The sequence below is a fragment of the Moschus berezovskii genome, chromosome 11 (assembly GCF_049115385.1).
Source record: "Moschus berezovskii isolate FMDL1 chromosome 11, NW_MosBer_1.0, whole genome shotgun sequence".
Lineage (NCBI taxonomy): Eukaryota > Metazoa > Chordata > Mammalia > Artiodactyla > Moschidae > Moschus > Moschus berezovskii.
The window spans coordinates 87252798-87272897 of record NC_142470.1 but is presented as its reverse complement, the minus strand read 5'-3'; the positions used below and the strand labels follow the sequence as shown (position 1 = coordinate 87272897).

Here is a 20100-nt window from a genome sequence, read left to right as displayed (position 1 = left end):
AGTCCACCAGGCTCCTCTGTCCATGGAATATTCCAGGCAACAATACTGGAGTAGGTTACCATTTCCTTTTCCAAGGCATCTTCCTGACCCAAGGAACCTGCCTCTCCTACATTGGCAGGCAGATCCTTTACCACTGAGTCACCTGGGAAGCAATCAAAGTACAGTATCTGATATTTATTAGGACCTTAATAAATATTTATCCTTAATCCCTTTTTAAAGGAACTTTGGATTTTAGGAATAAGAGTGGGTATATACCCAAGGCCCTTTCCCAGTTCCCTGAGGAAAAGAAAGTCAGAGACTGCCTCTATATCAGTTCAGTTCAGTTCAGTTCAGTCGCTCAGTCGTGGCCGACTCTCTGCGACCCCATGAATCACAGCACGCCAGGCCTCCCTGTCCATCACAAACTCCCGGAGTTAACTCAAACTCATGTCCATTGAGTCGGTGATGCCATCCAGCCATCTCATTCTCTGTCGTCCCCGTCTCCTCCCACCCCTAATCCCTCCCAGCATCAGAGTCTTTTCCAGTGAGTCAACTCGTCGCATGAGGTGGCCAAAGTATTGGAGTTTCAGCTTTAGCATCAGTCCTTCCAATGAAAACCCAGGATTGATCTCCTTTAGAATGGATTGGTTGGATCTCCTTGCAGTCCAAGGGACTCTCAAGAGTCTTCTCCAGCACCACAGTCAAAAGCATCAATTCTTCGGCGATCAGCTTTCTTCACAGTCTAACTCTCACATCCATACATGACCATGGGAAAAACCATAGCCTTGACTAGATGGACCTTTGTTGGCAAAGTGATGTCTCTGCTTTTTAATATGCTATCTAGGTTGGTCATAGCCTTTGACTGTGTGGATCACAATAAACTGTGGAACATTCTGAAAGAGATGGGAATCCCAGACCACCTGACCTGCCTCTTGAGAAACCTGTATGCAGGTCAGGAAGCAACAGTTAGAACCGGTCATGGAACAACAGACTGGTTCCAAATAGGACAAGGAGTGCGTCAAGGTTGTATATTGTCACCTTGCTTATTTAACTTATATGCAGAGTACATCATGAGGAACGCTGGGCTGGAAGAAGCACAAGCTGGAATCAAGATTGCTGGGAGAAATATCAATAACCTCAGATATGCAGATGACACTACCCTTATGGCAGAAAGTGAAGAGGAACTCAAAAGCCTCTTGATGAAAGTGAAAGAGGAGAGTGAAAAGGTTGGCTTGAAGCTCAACATTCAGAAAACAAAGATCATGGCATCTGGTCCCATCACTTCATGGGAAATAGATGGAAAAACAGTAGAAACAGTGTCAGACTTTGTTTTTTTGGGCTCCAAAATCACTGCAGATGCTGATTGCAGCCATGAAATTAAAAGACGCTTGCTCCTTGGAAGGAAAGTTATGACCAACCTTGATAGTATATTAAAAAGCAGAGACATTACTTTGCCGACCAAGGTCCGTCTAGTCAAGGCAATGGTTTTTCCCGTGGTCATGTATGGATGTGAGAGTTGGACTGTGAAGAAAGCTGATCGCCGAAGAATCGATGCTTTTGAACTGTGGTGTTGGAGAAGACTCTTGAGAGTCCCTTATACTGCAAGGAGATCCAACCAGTCCATTCTAAAGGAGATCAATCCTGGATGTTCATTGGAGGGACTGATGCTAAAGCTGAAACTCCAATACTTTGGCCACCTCATGAGACGAGTTGACTCACTGGAAAAGACTCTGATGCTGGGAAAGGTTAGGGGCGGGAGGAGAAGGGGACGACGGAGAATGAGATGGCTGGATGGCATCACCGACTCTGTGGACATGAGTTTGAGTGTACTCCGGGAGTTGGTGATGGACAGGGAGGCCTGGCGTGCTGTGATTCATGGGGTCGCGGAGAGTCGGACACGACTGAGCGACTGAACTGAACTGAAGGTTGGTCATAACTTTCCTTCCAAGGAGTAAGCATCTTTTAATTTCCTGGCTACAATCAGCATCCACAGTGATTTTGGAGCCCCCAAAAGTAAAGTCTGACACTGTTTCCACTGTTTCCCCATCTATTTCCCATGAAGTGATGGGACCAGATGCCATGATCTTTGTTTTCTGAATGTTGAGCTTCAAGCCAACATTTTCACTCTCCTCTTTCACTTTCATCAAGAGGCCTTTGAGTTCCTCTTCACTTTCTGCCATAAGGGTGGTGTCATCTGCATATCTGAGGTTATTGATATTTCTCCCGGCAATTTTGATTCCAGCTTGCGCTTCTTCCAGCCCAGCGTTCCTCATGATGTACTCTGCATATAAATATGTCCTAATCTCTACATGGGACCCTGTGCAGGCTGCTACTCCAGGCTGGTAGTCTGGAGAGCCTCTCCGCAGTGGCTCCAACAGAAACACCTTCAGAGTTGTTTGTGTGGGACAAACAGAATGGATCCTCAGTCAGTGTCCAGAGAAACCTGCAGTTATTTACCCATTTTCTAAATTAGCTTTGAACTTCTTTCCCACTGGGTCAAAGAGTTAAAAATCAAAATTTCCCCCTAAGATCTCCTCCCCTCACTATTCCTAATTCTCATCTCTTCATTTTTCAGCGTCTTATCTGAAAGTGAACCACCATTAACGGATGAATCTTCGGTTGTTGAGAACCTCGTGCCCGATAAACGGTAGAACACTGCAGATTCAGGATTTCGGTTTAGAACGACTACAGGCCCCAAAATGCAATTTCACATTCCAAAAACTACCATTCCCAACATGCAATGCAGTCAGGGTTCCAAAGGAAAAGAACTGACTGGAAATTGCCAGCCTAGCTGGAAACTTTGCCTTCCCTCAGGCAGAGGAATGATTTAGAGAAGTCGCAGAGGATATTTTTTGCAGGAGTGGTCACTCCCTAAATCCAGGCAAGAAAGGGGAGGAGTGTGAGCCGCGTCCCGCCCCTTCTCCAGTAAATTTCTGCGGCTCCAGGTTTAGCGGCGGGAGTTGGAAGCACTTGGAGCAGCTGCACACCCTGAGCTCAGCATGGTTTCGGTGACCAGAGCCGTGTTTGGAGAACTGCCCCTGGGAGCAGGGACAGTGGAGAAGTTCCAGCTGCAGTCAGATCAGCTGAGAGTGGACATCATCTCCTGGGGCTGCACCATCACAGCCCTGGAGGTCAAAGACAGGCAGGGCAGAGCCTCAGATGTGGTGCTCGGCTTTGACGAGTTGGAAGGTGGGTTGAATTCCGCCCCGGGCTGCGGACGGGCCCCAGGCCCGCCGCGCACACTGCCCCACACCAGCGGCCAGGGATGCGGGCACCGAGGGGAAGTACCGAGCGTGTGACCGCTTGGATCCGGCTGACTCAGTGTGTTGCGATCCAGTGTTTGGGAAAAGACAAAGTGAACAGAAACTGCCGTCGGACTTAGCTTCCGGTTATACTTTCAGGCTTTGCCTTAATTAAAAAGTCAGTTGAGGGAAAGGTAAAACATCAGCAGCCCTGGAGCGATCTTTGAACTGCCTTGATCTCAGAGGGCGGGAGAGAGACGTACAGGCTGGAGGGGGTGTGGCTCCCAGCTCTTTCTCTTTCTGAAGAAGGGGAAAAAAATCAAAGACGTGCGTCTTCTACTTCCTTTCTCCTTGATCATATTCTCTTTGAGGTCTGGTTGTTTCAGAAATGCTCCGTAAGGTAAGCTCAGCGGGTGCAGAATCTTAATCTGCTTTCTTCTATGGAGTTCGGTGTCCCACACCCCCTGTCTAATCAATAACCGTGTACTGACATGGAAGACCAACTTACTGTCGAGAAATGAGTCTCCTTATAACTGGGATGGATTTTATTCTGCAGGAATCCATGACAGCTAAGAACGTGTATTAATTCATGCATTCAATCATTGTTGATTCAGTTATCTCATTCCAGGAGACAGGTCCCCACCCTCATGCAGCTTGCAGTTTAGATGTGGAGATAGACCTTAGCCAAATAATGACATAAACAAATAATTAAAACTGCAATTTCACTGGGGCAAAGGAAAATGTACATAATGATGTCTCTTGGCACACTGAATAGCTAGAGAGAAAAAGAGATCGAGTTAGCAAAGGGCAACTGCTTGAGAATTAATTTTCTGCTCAGTGGTAAGCGTGTGGACAAAATCTGTTAGAGAGGAGGTTTGAGGTTTTCCTTTAGGTGTGTGTCTTTCTGTCTGTTTACTTCTTTAGCAACATAGCCCAGGATGGGAGGTCAACAGAAAACAGAATTGGTTTTCCCTTAGCAGACTGAAATTGGCTCTTCATTTCCTTAACAAAAATGTTTTCTAAATATTCCTGAGGATTCTATTCCTTACCCTCTGGTTGGTTGTCTTTAACTGCCTTGGAGCCTCCACAGCTTGGCTGGAGAAGGTGTAGGTAACATTCAGCAGAATTTCTTTGGTAATTTCAGCAAGCCTATCATAGGAGACTCGGAAGGTGCAGGGGCTAAGAAAATCAGCTCCACTTTCCCCTTACTCTCTAAATCCCTTTCAGTTTCTGGGGTGGGTGTTCCTATCTCCTGTCTTCAGAGTCAGAAGGCAGAGAGTTGACAAGTGACAAAAGAGAATGCTTTAGAATCACTTTTGCTGAGTCATCTCTGTTAGCATAACCATTTGCTCGGCGGAAACAGAATCACAGAGATTACTTAACTGGTGCAAAATTGCCCATGAAGTCCGAGGAGAATTGGATAGATGACCTAGAATTTCTGAGCCTATAAAGCACTGGAGATGATAAGTGGTATCTGCTTTTATCACCTCATTTCCATCTCTGCCTTATCACCATTCAGGAAGTAACTACCCTCACCTCCCTTCCTCCCACTCGTAGTACACACACTCATTTCTTACTAGTTTTAATTTTTTTTTAATTAATAATATTTATTTGCTTGTTTTATTTGGTCCTAGTTGACCACTCGGGATCTTTGATCTCTGTTGCAGCATGCAAACTCTTAGTTGCGTCATGTGGGGTGTATTTCCCGACCAGGAATCAAACCTGGGCCCCCTGTATTGGGAGCGTGGCATCTTAGCCACTGGACCACCAGGAAAGTTGCTAATTTTAGTTCTGATATAAGGGTCACATGAATCTTAAAACAAAAGACATCTTTGCGCAATTCGTACGAAAAGTGTGCCATGATGATGATATGGCTCCTGGGAAGCACCAGATTCTTAGTAGGCATATACATGCCAATTTTGTGAGTGCAGTAATGTTGAATATGTTATCTCTGTGAGTCTCTGAGTTTTCTGGGAGTCTAGGTGAAAGAAAGTATTATCCCCAAATGTTCTTAAAAGGGAGAAAAAAAATAGATCCCCTTGGATTACAGTGATCTAGCTTTTATTGACTATATTGCCCCCCACCCCATATTATTAACGTATCTTGAAGAAAGTTAAATGGCGTTCTTTTGTCAGCATCCATGGCTGGCTCCACAAAATGCCAGGTCAAATCAAAGCATCTAAAGTATATTCTAGATACTGGGAATTCCCTGGTGGTCCAGTAGTTAGGACTCCAAGCTTCCATTCCACTTGAGGGGGCACAGGTTCCATCCCTGGTTGGGGAACTAAGATCCTGCAAGCTGTATGGCACATCAGAGAAAATAGTGAAGTATTCCAGGAACTGGATTGAGAGAGACATTTTCAACCTTTGCTATAATTTAGATAATTTAAGTCTTTATTTAAAATAGGAAAGCAAACTATTTTCAAAAGACAAAGACGTGTTTAGAATATCAAGTAAGACATTCTGATATGTTCAGCCATCTTCAGGGTTGAACTTCATATATGTCATTATGAGAGTTCAGTTCAGTTCAGTTCAGTCACTCAGTCGTGTCCGACTCTTTGCGACCCCAGGGACTGCAGCACACCAGGCTTCCCTGTCCATCACCAACTCGCAGAGCCTACTCAAACTCATGTCCATCGCGTCGGTGATGCCATCCAACCATCTCATCCTCTGTCGTCCTGTTCTCTTGCCTTCAATCTTTCCCAGCATCAGAGTCTTTTCCAGTGAGTCGGTTCTTCTCATCAGGTGGCCAAAGTATTGGAGTTTCAGTTTCAGCATCAGTCTTTCCCATGAATATTCAGCACTGATTTTCTTTAGGATGGACTGGTTGGATCTCCTTGCAGTCCAAGGGACTCTCAAGAGTCTTCCCCAATGCCACAGTTCAAAAGCATTAATTCTTCGGCCCTCAGCTTCCATTATGGTCCAACTCTCACATTTATACGTGACTACTGGAAAAACCATAACTTTGACTAGATGGACCTTTGTTGGCAAACTAATGTCTCTGCTTTTTAATATGCTGTCTAGGTTGGTCATAGCTTTTCTTCCAAGTAGCAAGCGTCTTTTAATTTCATGGCTGCAGTCACCATCTGCAGTGATTTTGGACCCACCCCCACCCCCGCCACCACAAAAAGTCTCTCAGTGTTTCCGTGAAAGGATGGGACCGAATGCCATGATCTTAGTTTTCTGAATCGAGTTTTAAGCCAACTTTTTCGAGGCCCTTTAGTTCTTCTTCACTTTCTGCCATAGGGGTGGTATCATCTGCATATCTGAGGTTATTGATATTTCTCCCGGCAATCTTGATTCCAGCCTGTGCTTCATTCAGCCCGGCATTTCTCATGATGTACTCTGCATATAAGTTAAATAAGCAGGGTGACAATATACAGCCTTCTCGTACTCCCTTCCAGATTTGGAATCAGTCAGTTGTTCCATGCCCAGTTCTAACTGTTGCTTCTTGACCTGCATACAGATTTCTGAGAGGGCAGGTCAGGTGGTCTGGTATACCCATCTCTAAGAGTTTTTCACAGTTTATGGTGATCCACACAGTCAAAGGCTTTGGTGTAGTCAATAAAGCAAAAGTAGATGTTTTTCTGGAACTCTTCCTTTTTCGATGATCTAGGAGATGTTGGCAATTTGATCTCTGGTTCCTCTGCCTTTTCCAGCTTGAACATCTGGAAATTCACTGTTAATGTATTGTAGAAGCCTGGCTTGGAGAATTTTGAACATTACTTTGGTAGCATGTGAGCTGAGTGCAATTGTGCAGTAGTTTGAGCATTCTTTGGCATTGCCTTTCTTTGGGATTGGAATGAAAACTGACCTTTTCCATTCCTGTGGCCACTGCTGAGTTTTCCAGATTTGCTGGCATATTGAGTGCAGCACTTTCACAGCATCATCTTTTAGGATTTGAAATAGCTCTACTCAAATTCCATCACCTCCACTACCTTTTTTCATAGTGATGCTTCCTAAGACCCACTTGACTTGACATTCCAGGATGTCTGGCTCTCGGTGAGTGATCACATCATCATGATTATCTGGGTCGTGAAGATCTTTTTTGTACAGCATTCTTGCCACCTCTTCTTAATATCTTCTGCTTCTGTAGGTCCATACCATTTCTGTCTTTATTGTGCCCATCTTAGCATGAAATGTTCCCTTGGTATCTCTAATTTTCTTGAAGAGGTCTCTAGTCTTTCCCATTCTTTTGTTTCCTGTATTTCTTTGCATTGATTGCTGAGGAAGGCTTTCTTATCTCTCTTTGCTATTCTTTGGAACTCTGCATTCAAATGGGTATATCTTTCCTTTTCTCCTTTGCCTTTGCTGCTGCTGCTGCTAAGCCACTTCAGTCGTGTCCGACTCTGTGTGACCCCATAGACGGAAACCCACCAGGCTCCCCCGTCCCTGGGATTCTCCAGGCAAGAACACTGGAGTGGGTTGCCATTTCCTTCTCCAATGTGTGAAAGTGAAAAGTGAAGTCACTCAGTCGTGTCCGGCCCTTAGCGACCCCATGGACTGCAGCCTACCAGGCTCCTCCATCCATGGGATTTTCTAGGCAAGAGTACTGGAGTGGCTTGCCATTGCCTTCTCCATCTTTGCCTTTAGCTTCTCTTTTTTTCTTATTATGGGAAGGCTTTCTAATATGTTCAGCCATCTTCAGGGTTGAACTTCATATATGTCATTATGGGAAGCATAATTGTCTCAATCATACTAGTGTGAATGGCAGTATATTACTATTTTGATCAATTCTAGTGTATTAAAACCCGTGTTAAGAAATTGGCGACAGAGGTTGTGTTTCAGAAGGAGCTCTGGGTAGCTGTGGTACATGGATAGGAAGAAGGCTGGATTTTCACTGTATAGTCTTTGAATGTCTAAGTATTATGTAGACAAACTGAGGCCAATAATTTAAAGCAATAAGATGTGACAGAGTCAGGGATTATCTTCACGTTGCTATGTACCCAAAATGTTTTGAGCCACAGGGAAGAGCTAAGCATGGATAATTCCATGAGAAATGGTCCTTTTGTAATTGCCAGGTTAGATGTGAACTCTCTGATTTCCCAGATAGATTACATAAACTACTTGGATGATGGCCACGAATGGAGGTCAGAAGAGTTCACATACTCCCTAGGAAATGAGATCTTTGTTCTGTAGAATTCTAAAGAGGTAAATCATAGGATCTTTTAGTTATAGGCTAGAAAAATCAGTAATGCCTCCTGTTTTTTCTTCTGCTATTTTTTGTATTGAAAATGTTTTTTCTTCTTTTTTGACTTGCTGGGTCTTTGTTGTAGTGTGCAGGCTTTTCTAGTTGTGATGTGCAGGCTTAGTTGCCCCGAGGTATATGGGACCTTAGTTCTCTGAGCAGGGATCAAACCTATGTCCCCTGGATTGGAAGGCTGATTCTTTACCACTGGACCACCAGGAAAGTCCCTGCAAAATATTTTTTAATGTTTTTTCATCTGCGTGTCCCACTTGCAGTCATTGTGACTTCTTTCAAAACCTTGGTGAGAATATTTGCTTATGAGCTACAGGTATAAATAATCTACCCAGATAATCAACAAGATTCCTTTCATCTTCACCCCAGTTGCAACCAACACCCGGCTATTACTGCCATGAGAGGCATTATAAAAAGATTAGAAAAAAAATCAACTTAGTGCTTTTAGAAAACCTGAGTTTATAAGAGGTGGTGGGAGGGAAAGGGAACAGTTTAGAGGCTGCAGTTTCATATTACACATGCCCAAGAGTGTCCTTTTAGAAGCATTAAGGATTCCTAGTTTAAAATCTCTGCTTTGTCCCTTATAGCTCTGTGAACTTGGGCAAATTATTTCACCTCTCTAGAACTGTTTCCTCACCTGAAACAGATAATGCTACTGGCTGTGATTGTGTCTGACTGTATTGAACAATTAATAATTTTAATCATCTTTACCTCCTTTGCCCCCAAATATCTTCCTTCACACTCCTCGAACATCCTATTTCACTTTGTTAACACTGCACTGTGGTGCTGGAGAAGACTCTTGAGAGTCCCTTGGACTGCAAGGAGATCCAACCAGCCCATTCTAAAGGAGATCAATCCTGGGTGTTCATTGGAAGGACTGATGCTAAAGCTGAAAGTCCAATACTTTGGCCACCTCATGCGACGAGTTGACTCACTGGAAAAGACTCTGATGCTGGGAAGGATTGGGGGCAGGAGGAGAAGGGGACGACAGAGAATGAGATGGCTGGATGGCATCACCAACTTGATGGACATGAGTTTGAGTGAACTCCGGGAGTTGGTGATGGACAGGGAGGCCTGGCGTGCTGTGGTTCATGGGGTCACAAAGAGTTGGACACAACTGAGCGACTGAACTGAACTGAACACTGCACAAAATGGCATGGAGATTCATTTGGGACAACCAGCAGCGATTGTAAAACATATAAAAGATGTGGGATGTTTAAAATGCTTGTCAATTAAACTAGTGTTGATTTGCCTAGAAGGCCAAAAGAAAGTCATTCAGGGTGTGGAGGGTTTGTCTGAGAATCCTGAGCAATTTTATTTGAGACTTTTAGGGCACTCTTGTTGAGGTTTGGGCTGTCTGAGGTTGATGTCATAGCTGGAATCCTTGGGATGTTTGAGGAGTGGAGAAGACCGTACCCCGTGTATTAATGTATTCTGGCTAGTCCCTTGCCCAGAAAAAAGGGACAAACTTTTTCTACCCTTTACCCTACATTAGTTCAGTTCAAGCGTTCAATCGTGTCTGACTCTTTGTGACCCCGTGAACTGCAGCACGCCAGGCCTCCCTGTCCATCACCAACTCCTGGAGTTTACTCAAACTCATGTTCATTGAGTCGGTAATGGCATACAACCATCTCATCCTCTGTCATCCCCTTCTCCTTCTGCCTTCAACCTTTCCCAGCATCAGGGTCTTTTCAAATGAGTCAGCTCTATGCATCAGGTGGCCAAAGTACTGGAGTTTCAGCTTCAACATCGGTCCTTCCAATGAACACTCAGGACTGATCTCCTTTAGGATGGACTAGTTGGATCTCCATGCAGTCCAAGGGACTCTCAAGAGTCTTCTCCAATACCACACTTCAAAAGTGTCAATTCTTCAGTGCTCAGCTTTCTTTATAGTCCAACTCTCACATCAGTATGTGACTACTGGAAAAACCATATCCTTGACTAGATGGACCTTTGTTGTCAAAGTAATGTCTCTGCTTTTTAATATGCTGTCTAGGTTGGTCATAACTTTTCTTCCAAGGAGTAAGTATCTTAATTTCATGGCTGCAATCACCATCTGCAGTGATTTTGGAGCCCCAAAAATTAAAGTCTGTATTTCAACAGTTTCTTCATCTATTTGTCATGAAGTGATGGGACTGAATGCCACGATCTTAGTTTTCTGAATGTTGAGCTTTAAGCCAACTTTTTCACTCTCTTCTTTCACTTTCATCAAGAGGCTCTTTAATTCTTCTTCACTTTCTGCCATAAGGGTGGTGTCATCTGCGTATCTGAGGTTATTGATATTTTTCTCCCAGCAATCTTGATTCCAGCTTGTGCTTCCTCCAGCCGAGCGTTTCTCATGATGTACTCTGCATATAAGTTAAATAAGCAGAGTGACAATATGCAGCCTTGACGTACACCTTTTCCTATTTAGAACCAGTCTGTTTTTCCATGCCCAGTTCTAACTGTTGCTTCCTGACCAGCATACACATTTCTCAAGAGGCAGGTCAGGTGGTCTGGTATTCCCATCTCTTTAAGAATTTTCCACAGTTTATTGTGATTCACACAGTCAAAGGCTTTGTCATAGTCACTAAAGCAAAAATCGATGCTTTTCTGGAACTCTCTTGCTTTCTCCATGATCCAGCAGATGTTGGCAATTTGGTCTCTGGTTCCTCTGCCTTTTCTAAAACCAGCTTGATCGTCTGGAAGTTCACGATTCAAGTATTGTTGAAGCCTGGCTTGGAGAATTTTGAGCATTACTTTGCTAGCATGTGAGATGAGTGCAGTTGTGCAGTAGTTTGAGCATTCTTTGGCATTGCCTTTCTTTGGGATTGGCATGAAAACTGACCTTTTCTGTTCCTGTGGCCACTGCTGAATTTTCCAGATTTGCTGGCATATTGAGTGCAGCACTTTCACAGCATCATCTTTTAGGATTTGAAATAGCTCTACTCAAATTCCATCACCTCCACTACCTTTTTTCATAGTGATGCTTCCTAAGACCCACTTGACTTGACATTCCAGGATGTCTGGCTCTCGGTGTGTGATCACATCATCATGATTATCTGGGTCATGAAGATCTTTTTTGTACAGTTCTTCTGTGTATTCTTGCCACCTCTTCTTAATATCTTCTGCTTCTGTATGTTCATACCATTTCTGTACTTTATTGATCCCATCTTTGCATGAAATGTTCCCTTGGCATCTCTCATTTTCTTGAAGAAATCTCTAGTCTTTCCCATTCTTTTGTTTTCCTCTATTTCTTTGCACTGATCACTGAGGAAGGCTTTTTTATCTCTCCATGGTATTCTTTGGAACTCTGCATTCAAATCGGTATATCTTTCCTTTTCTTCTTTGCTTTTGGCTTTTCTTCTTTTCGCAGCTATTTGTAAAACCTCCTCAGACAGCTATTTTGCATTTCTTTTTCTTGGGGATGGTCTTGCTCCCTGTCTCCTGTACAATGTCACGAACTTCCGTCCATAGTTCATCAGGCACTCTATCAGATCTAGTCTCTTAAATCTATTTCTCACTTCCACTGTATAATCACAAGGGATTTGATTTAGGTCATACCTGAATGGTCTAGTGGTTTTCCCTACTTTCTTCAGTTTCAGTCTGAATTTGGCAATAAGGAGTTCATGATCTGAGCCACAGTCAGCTCCCGGTCTTGTTTTTGCTAACTGCATAGAGCTTCTCCATCTTTGGCTGCAAATAATATAATCAAACTGATTTCAGTGTTGGCCATCTGGTGATGTCCATGTGTAGAGTCTTCTCTTGTGTTGTTGGAAGAGGATGTTTGCTATGACCAGTGCGTTCTCTTGGCAAAACTCTATTAGCCTTTGCCCTGCTTCATTCTGTACTCCAAGGCCAAATTTGCCTGTTACTCCAAGTGTTTCTTGACTTCCTACTTTTGCATTCCAGTCCCCTATAGTGAAAAGGACATCTTTTTTGGGTGTTAGTTCTAAAAGATCTTGTAGGTCTTCATAGAACTGTTCAACTTCAGCTTCTTCAGTATTACTGGTCGGGGCATAGACTTGGATTACCGTGGTATTGAATGGTTTGCCTTGGGAACGAACAGAGATCATTCTGTAGTTTTTGAGACTGCATCCAAGTACTGCATTTCGGACTCTTTTGTTGACCATGATGGCTACTCCATTTCTTCTAAGGGATTCTTGCCCACAATAGTAGATATAATGGTCATCTGAGTTAAATTCACCCATTCCAGTCCATTTTAGTTTGCTGATTCCTAAAATGTCGATGTTCACTGTTGCCATCTCCTGTTTGACCACTTCCAATTTGCCTTGATTCATGGACCTAACATTTCAGTTTCCTATGCAATATTGCTCTTTACAGCATCGGACCTTGCTTCTGTCACCAGTCACATACACAACTGGGTGTTGGTTTTGTTTTGGCTCCGTCTCGTCATTCCTTCTTGAGTTATTTCTCCACTGATCTCCAGTAGCATATTGGGCACCTACCAATCTGGGGAGTTCATCTTTCAGTGTTCTATCTTTTTGCCTTTTCATACTGCTCATGGGGTTCTCAAGGTGAGAATACTGAAGTGGTTTGCCATTCCTTTCTCAGTGGTCCACATTTTATCAGAACTCTCCACCATGACCGATTCATCTTGGGTGGCCCTACGTGACATGGCTCATAGTTCATTGAGTTAGACAAGGCTGTGGTCCATGTCATTAGATTGGTTAGTTTTCTGTGTCTGTGGTTTTCAGTCTGTCTGCCCTCTGATGGAGAAGGATAAGAGGCTTATGGAAGCTTCCTGATGGGAGAGACTGAGGAAAATGGGTCTTGTTCTGATGGGTGGGGCCATGCTCAGTAAGTCTTTAATCCAATTTTCTGTTGATGGGTGGAGCTGTGTTCCCTCCCTGCTATTTCAGTTCAGTTCAGTTCAGTCGCTCAGTCGTGTCCGACTCTCCGCGACCCCATGAATCACAGCACGCCAGGCCTCCCTGTCCATCACCAACTCCCGGAGTACACTCAAACTCATGTCCACAGAGTCGGTGATGCCATCCAGCCATCTCATTCTCCGTCGTCCCCTTCTCCTCCCGCCCCCAACCTTTCCCAGCATCAGAGTCTTTTCCAGTGAGTCAACTCGTCTCATGAGGTGGCCAAAGTATTGGAGTTTCAGCTTTAGCATCAGTCCCTCCAATGAACATCCAGGATTGATCTCCTTTAGAATGGACTGGTTGGATCTCCTTGCAGTATAAGGGACTCTCAAGAGTCTTCTCCAACACCACAGTTCAAAAGCATCGATTCTTCGGCGATCAGCTTTCTTCACAGTCCAACTCTCACATCCATACATGACCACGGGAAAAACCATTGCCTTGACTAGACGGACCTTGGTCGGCAAAGTAATGTCTCTGCTTTTTAATATACTATCAAGGTTGGTCATAACTTTCCTTCCAAGGAGCAAGCGTCTTTTAATTTCATGGCTGCAATCAGCATCTGCAGTGATTTTGGAGCCCAAAAAAACAAAGTCTGACACTGTTTCCACTGTTTTTCCATCTATTTCCCATGAAGTGATGGGACCAGATGCCATGATCTTTGTTTTCTGAATGTTGAGCTTCAAGCCAACCTTTTCACTCTCCTCTTTCACTTTCATCAAGAGGCTTTTGAGTTCCTCTTCACTTTTTGCCATAAGGGTAGTGTCATCTGCATATCTGAGGTTATTGATATTTCTCCCAGCAATCTTGATTCCAGCTTGTGCTTCTTCCAGCCCAGCGTTCCTCATGATGTACTCTGCATATAAGTTAAATAAGCAAGGTGACAATATACAACCTTGACGCACTCCTTTTCCTATTTGGAACCAGTCTGTTGTTCCATGACCGGTTCTAACTGTTGCTTCCTGACCTGCATACAGGTTTCTCAAGAGGCAGGTCAGGTGGTCTGGGATTCCCATCTCTTTCAGAATGTTCCACAGTTTATTGTGATCCACACAGTCAAAGGCTTTGGCATAGTCAATGAAGCAGAAATAGATGTTTTTCTGAAACTCTCTTGCTTTCTCCATGATCCAGCGGATGTTGGCAATTTGATCTCTGGTGCCTCTGCCTTTTCTAAAACCTGCTTGAACATCTGGGAGTTCACGGTTTACATACTGCTGAAGCCTGGCTTGGAGAATTTTGAGCATGACTTTACTAGCGTGTGAGATGAGTGCAATTGTGCGGTAGTTTGAGCATTCTTTGGCATTGCCTTTCTTTGGGATTGGAATGAAGACTGACCTCTTCCAGTCCTGTGGCCACTGCTGAGTTTTCCAAATCTGCTGGCATATTGAGTGCAGCACTTTCACAGCATCATCTTTCAAGACTTGAAATAGCTCAACTGGAATTCCATCACCACCACTAGCTTTGTTCGTAGTGATGCTTTCTAAGGCCCACTTGACTTCACATTCCAAGATGTCTGGCTCTAGGTCAGTGATCACATTATCGTGACTATCTTGGTCGTGAAGATCTTTTTTGTACAGTTCTTCTGTGTATTCCTGCCACCTCTTCTTAATATCTTCTGCTTCTGTTAGGTCCATACCATTTCTGTCCTTTATCGAGCCCATCTTTGCATGAAAAGTTCCCTTGGAATCTCTAATTTTCTTGAAGAGGTCTCTTGTTTTTCCTATTCTGTTGTTTTCCTCTATTTCTTTGCATTGATCACTGAGGAAGGCTTTCTTATCTCTCCTTGCTATTCTTTGGAACTCTGCATTCAGATGCTTATATCTTTCCTTTTCTCCTTTATTTTTCGCCTCTCTTCTTTTTACAGCTATTTGTAAGGCCTCCTCAGACAGCCATTTCGCTCTTTTGCATTTCTTTATACTTGCCTTGAGAACCCCGTGAACAGTAACAAAGGGCAAAATGATAGGATACTGAATGAGGAATTCCCCAGGTCGGTAGGTGCCCAGTATGCTACTGGAGCTCAGTGGAGAAATAACTATAGAAGGAATAAAGGGATGGAGCAAAAGCAAAACCAATACCCAGTTGTGGATGTGACCAATGATAGAAATAAGGTCCGGTGCTGTAAAGAGCAGTATTGCATAGGAACCTGGAATGTTAGGTCCATGAATCAAGGCAAATTGGAAGTGGTCAAACAGGAGATGGCAAGAGTGAATGTCGACATTCTAGGAATCAGTGAACTAAAATGGACTGGAATGGGTGAATTTAACTCGGATGACCATTATATCTACTACTGTGGGCAGGAATCCCTTAGAAGAAATGGAGTAGCCATCATGGTCAACAAAAGAGTCCGAAATGCAGTACTTGGATGCAATCTTAAAAATGACAGGATGATTTCTGTTCGTTTCCAAGGCAAACCATTCAATATTACAGTAATCCAGGCCTATGCCCCAACCAGTAATGCTGAAGAAGCCGAAGTTAATCGGTTCTTTGAAGACCTACAAGACCTTTTAGAACTAACACCCAAAAAAGATGTCCTTTTCATTATAGGGGACTGGAATGCAAAAGTAGGAAGTCAAGAAACACCTGGAGTAACTGGCAAATTTGGCCTTGGAGCACGGAATGAAGCAGGGCAAAGGCTAATAGAGTTTTGTCAAGAGAATGCACTGGTCATAGCAAACACCCTCTTCCAACAACACAAGAGAAGACTCTACACATGGACATCACCAGATGGTCAACACCGAAATCAGATTGATTATATTCTTTGCAACCAAAGATGGAGAAGCTGTATACAGTTAGCGAAAACAAGACCAGGAGCTGACTGTGGCTCAGATCATGAACTCCTTATTGCGAAGTTCAGACTTAAATTGAAGAAAGCAGGGAAAACCACTAGACCATTCAGATATGACCTCAATCAAATCCCTTATGATTATGCAGTGGAAGTGAGAAATAGACTTAAGGGACTAGATCTGATTGATAGAGTGCCTGATGAACTCTGGACGGAGGTTCGTGACATTGTACAGGAGACAGGGACCAAGACCATCCCCTGCTATTTACCTGGGGCCAAACTACATCAGTTACTGACTAGATTAAACCAGCATTCTTGATTTGACCTAGAAACTGCCCGTTTTCATGGAAAATAGTATTTTCTGCATTTCAAAAACAAGCTTCTTAGCCCTATTCAGACTTTGTGAGACTGTCACTTTTTGTAATTTGATTTGATTTAAAAGCTTAGTAATAGGGACTTAGATGGTGGTCCAGTGGCTAAGAATCTACCTTCCAATGCATGAGACTTGGGTTCCATACCTGGTCAGGGAGCTAAGATCCCACATGCCGAAGGGCAACTAAGCCCAAGCATCTCAAGGAGAGGCGCTTGTGCTGTAACTAGGGAAAGCCTGTGTGCTGCAACAAAAAGCTGCCGTGCCACAACAAAGACCCAATGCAGCCAAAAAAAAAAACACTTGGTAACATATGAAAATAGTATAAAATCCATTTGTTCTGAAGAGTGTCTCAGAGACAGTTAGGAGCAGTCATTTCTGCTATCCTTACCTTTTAAAAAACTCTTCATCTAAGCCAAGGATTGAAAAGTTCTTCTTACTTCGGTAGGCTTATTAATTGTTGCCAGAAAGTGGTCCCGTCTGAGAGAATTCTTGCAAGTCCATGATGCAGCTTGCTGTTGAATTTATCCTTGTCTCCGATGCCAAGCATGTGGCAGGCAACGAGTGGGGGCTTGGTGTACACCAGTTGAATGAATCAAGGTAGGAGTCAAAAGGAGATGTAGCTAAATGATTTTTGAACAGAAGTCATGCTTTTCACATTTTCGAGCTCCTGGAAAGCAAATGAAATTTGTTCCACATTATATGTCATCAGGGAAAGGGAAATTAAAACGACATTGAGACCTATTAGAATGGCCAAAGTCCAGAACACTGACAACACCAAATGCTGGCAAGCACATGGAGCAACAGGAACTCTCATTCATTGCTGGGAATACAAAATGGTCCCTGGTGGCTCAGAGGTTAAAGCTTCTGCCTGGTGTGCAGGAGACCCGGGTTCGATTCCTGGGTTGGGAAGATCCCCTGGAGAAGGAAATGGCAACCCACTCCAGTACTCTTGCTTGGGGAATCCCATGGAGGGAGGAGCCTGGTAGGTTACAGTCCATGGGGTCACAAAGAGTCGGACACGACTGAGTGACTTCACTTTCATAGCTACTTTGGGAGATAGTTGGCAGTTTCTTGCAAGATTAAACATACTCTTATCATGTGATCCAGCAGTCACATTCCTTGGTATTTTATTCAAGGGAGTTAAAAATGTATGTCCATACAAAAACCTGCATATGAATATTTGTAGTAGCTTTATCCATAATTGCCAAAACTTGGAAGCAACCAAGATGCCCTTCAATAGGTAAATGGATAAGTTAAGTGTGATACATCCAGACAATGGAATATTATGCTGTGCTAGAAAGAAATCAGTCCACAAAAATATATGGAGCAACCTTAAATGCCTGTTACTAAGTGAAAGAAGCCCATTTGAAAAGCATATGCACAGGTATACTCAAATATTAAAGGGTATACGCAGATCTACTTAGGAGGGAATTCCTTGGCATTCCAGTGATTAGGACTGTGAGTTTCCACTGAAGGAGGCACTCAGTTGATCCTAGGTCAGGGAACTGGTGGGGCTTTCTTTGTAGTTCAGTTGGTAAAGAATCTGCCTGCAATGCAAGAGACCCAAGTTTGATTCCTCAGTCGGGAAAATCCCCTGGAGAAGGAAATGGCAACCCACTCCAGTATTCTTGCCTGGAGAATCCCATGGACAGAGGAGCTTGGCAGGCTACAGTTCATGGGGTCTCAAGAGTTGGACACAACTTAGTGACTAAACCATCACCACCACCACCATGGAACTGGGATCCTGCAAGCCACGTTACGTGGCCAAAACAACAAGCAAAAAAAAACCCAACAATATAGATATACATAAGAATATAAATGGTGGTCTTCCCTGGTAGTCCAGTGGTTAAGAATCTGCCTGTTAATGAAGGGGACATAGGGAAGGTTCCTCACCTGGGAAGGTTCCACATGCTGTGGGACAACTAAATCAGAGCACCACAACTGCTGAAGCCTGCATGCCCTAGAGCCTAGCACCCATGCTCCTCAACAAGAGAGGCCACGGCCATGAGAAGCTTGTGCACTGCAGCTAGAGAGTAGCTCATGTGCAGCAACAAAGACCCAGCACAGCCAAAAAAAAATATATATATATATATATTGACAGTGGTTCTCTCTAGTGATAAGATCAGGGTGATTTAAGTTTCCTCTTTGTGCTTTAGTCTTTTAAAATGTTTGTAAAGAATATGAATTACTTTTGGAAAGGGGAAGGGTTGTGTGTAAAGAACACCAATTTTCCTTGCTTCCACGCACACATGGTGTGCCCATGTTGTTAATACTTACAGCTGCCTTCAGAAGGAAGCGGTGGGCAGCAGTGTGAGCTCATCTTTGGTTTGAAGGTTTTAAAATCACTGTCATCCCATATCCTTGCAGGGTACCTCCAAAAGCAGCCCTACTTTGGAGCTGTGGTTGGCAGGGTGGCCAACCGAATTGCCAAAGGAATGTTCACGTTGGATGGGAAGGAGTATAAATTGGCCATTAACAACGGGCCCAATAGCCTGCATGGAGGAGTCAAAGGGTTTGACAAGGTGAGTTGAAGTCATTGCACAGTGTCCTCACCTGGAACACTTCACTAAGTACCTTCAAGCATTCCTTGCCTTTGCCAGGCACAGCCCTAGGCCTTAGAGTCAATGAGTGGTAAGGTGATCCAGGAAAGAGGCTGCTCCCATGGTTCGGGCCGCGGGGGCAAGCAGATTCCTGGCTGTGTTCCAGGACCCACCTTTCTCTAGCTCATCTGACTATAGTAGGCAGGGGAGCCCCTGAGTGAAAAGATGACAACCTTTGACTTAGGAAAGACAGGGAACGAACGCCTGTCTCACAGTTTTGGGATCAGAGAGTTGACTTTAGGCAGAACAGAAAAGTGGATTAAAGACAATATGTACCACTTCCTGCACAAAGTATTTGTATTTATTATCTCCCACTCTGATTAGAACCCCGTATTATCACCAGATGAGAAATCTGAGGCCCTGAAAGGCCACACAACTCCTAGGTTGGGCTGCCTGACCCAAAGCCCTCATTCCTATACTACAATTGCTGGTGTCTGCCACAGTCACATGCATACCCCCAACTCAACACCCACCTAGTACTGGTCTATAAACTCTTCACCCTGACTCCGACTGGCATGTATTGTGCTGCCACATCCAGGCTACCCTTCCAGTGAAGGGTCTCACACCTCAAAATGACATCAGATTCTCCCCAGTTCCCCCTTTCCACGTTAACGCCCATCTGGTAAGTGAATCCCTGGATAACCAGGTTAGGAAAATAAATTGATCAGACAGCTTCTCCCTGAGGTGGGAATGCCTGGCTTCCTGTTCTTTCCTAGCTGTGTGGGAGTCTGCAGGTTAACCTCAGTGATTCTGTTAGTAGTCTAATTTCAGAGAGGTAATCTTGGTAGTTAGCTTTCCTTTAAATTATACCACCCAGGTTATTTCCTAGAAAAAAGCCAGAGAAGACAGGAACATATATGTCATGTTAAGAATCACAATTTCTTCTTTTCTACCTCTTAATCGCCACATATCCTGCCGAGGAAGTTGGTCACTCTCTGTTTCCCCTGTTCTATCCGCTTCCTGTCTGTGGCTTAGAGCCAGACAGCCCCATTACTTCCCCTTTCCTCCATGATGAAACAAACTCCTCATGCCAGAGACAGCTGAAGGCAGAGGATG

The 20100-nt window shown here is 43.9% G+C and overlaps 1 protein-coding gene and 1 non-coding gene across 2 annotated transcripts in view; both read left to right on the top strand.

Annotated features, from left to right (window-relative positions):
• Positions 1 to 2746: 2746 nt before the first annotated feature.
• GALM (galactose mutarotase) overlaps positions 2747 to 20100 on the top strand; it is a 61372-nt gene continuing 44018 nt past the window's right edge. The window contains exons 1-2 of the mRNA XM_055399227.2: positions 2747 to 3168; positions 18812 to 18966. Coding sequence (XP_055255202.1) covers positions 2979 to 3168; positions 18812 to 18966 — 345 coding nt within the window. The 5' untranslated portion in view covers positions 2747 to 2978. The remainder of the gene's footprint in view (positions 3169 to 18811; positions 18967 to 20100) is intronic.
• On the top strand, positions 17282 to 17353 carry TRNAT-GGU (transfer RNA threonine (anticodon GGU)). The gene has a single exon. It is a non-coding gene; the product is annotated as a tRNA-Thr (tRNA).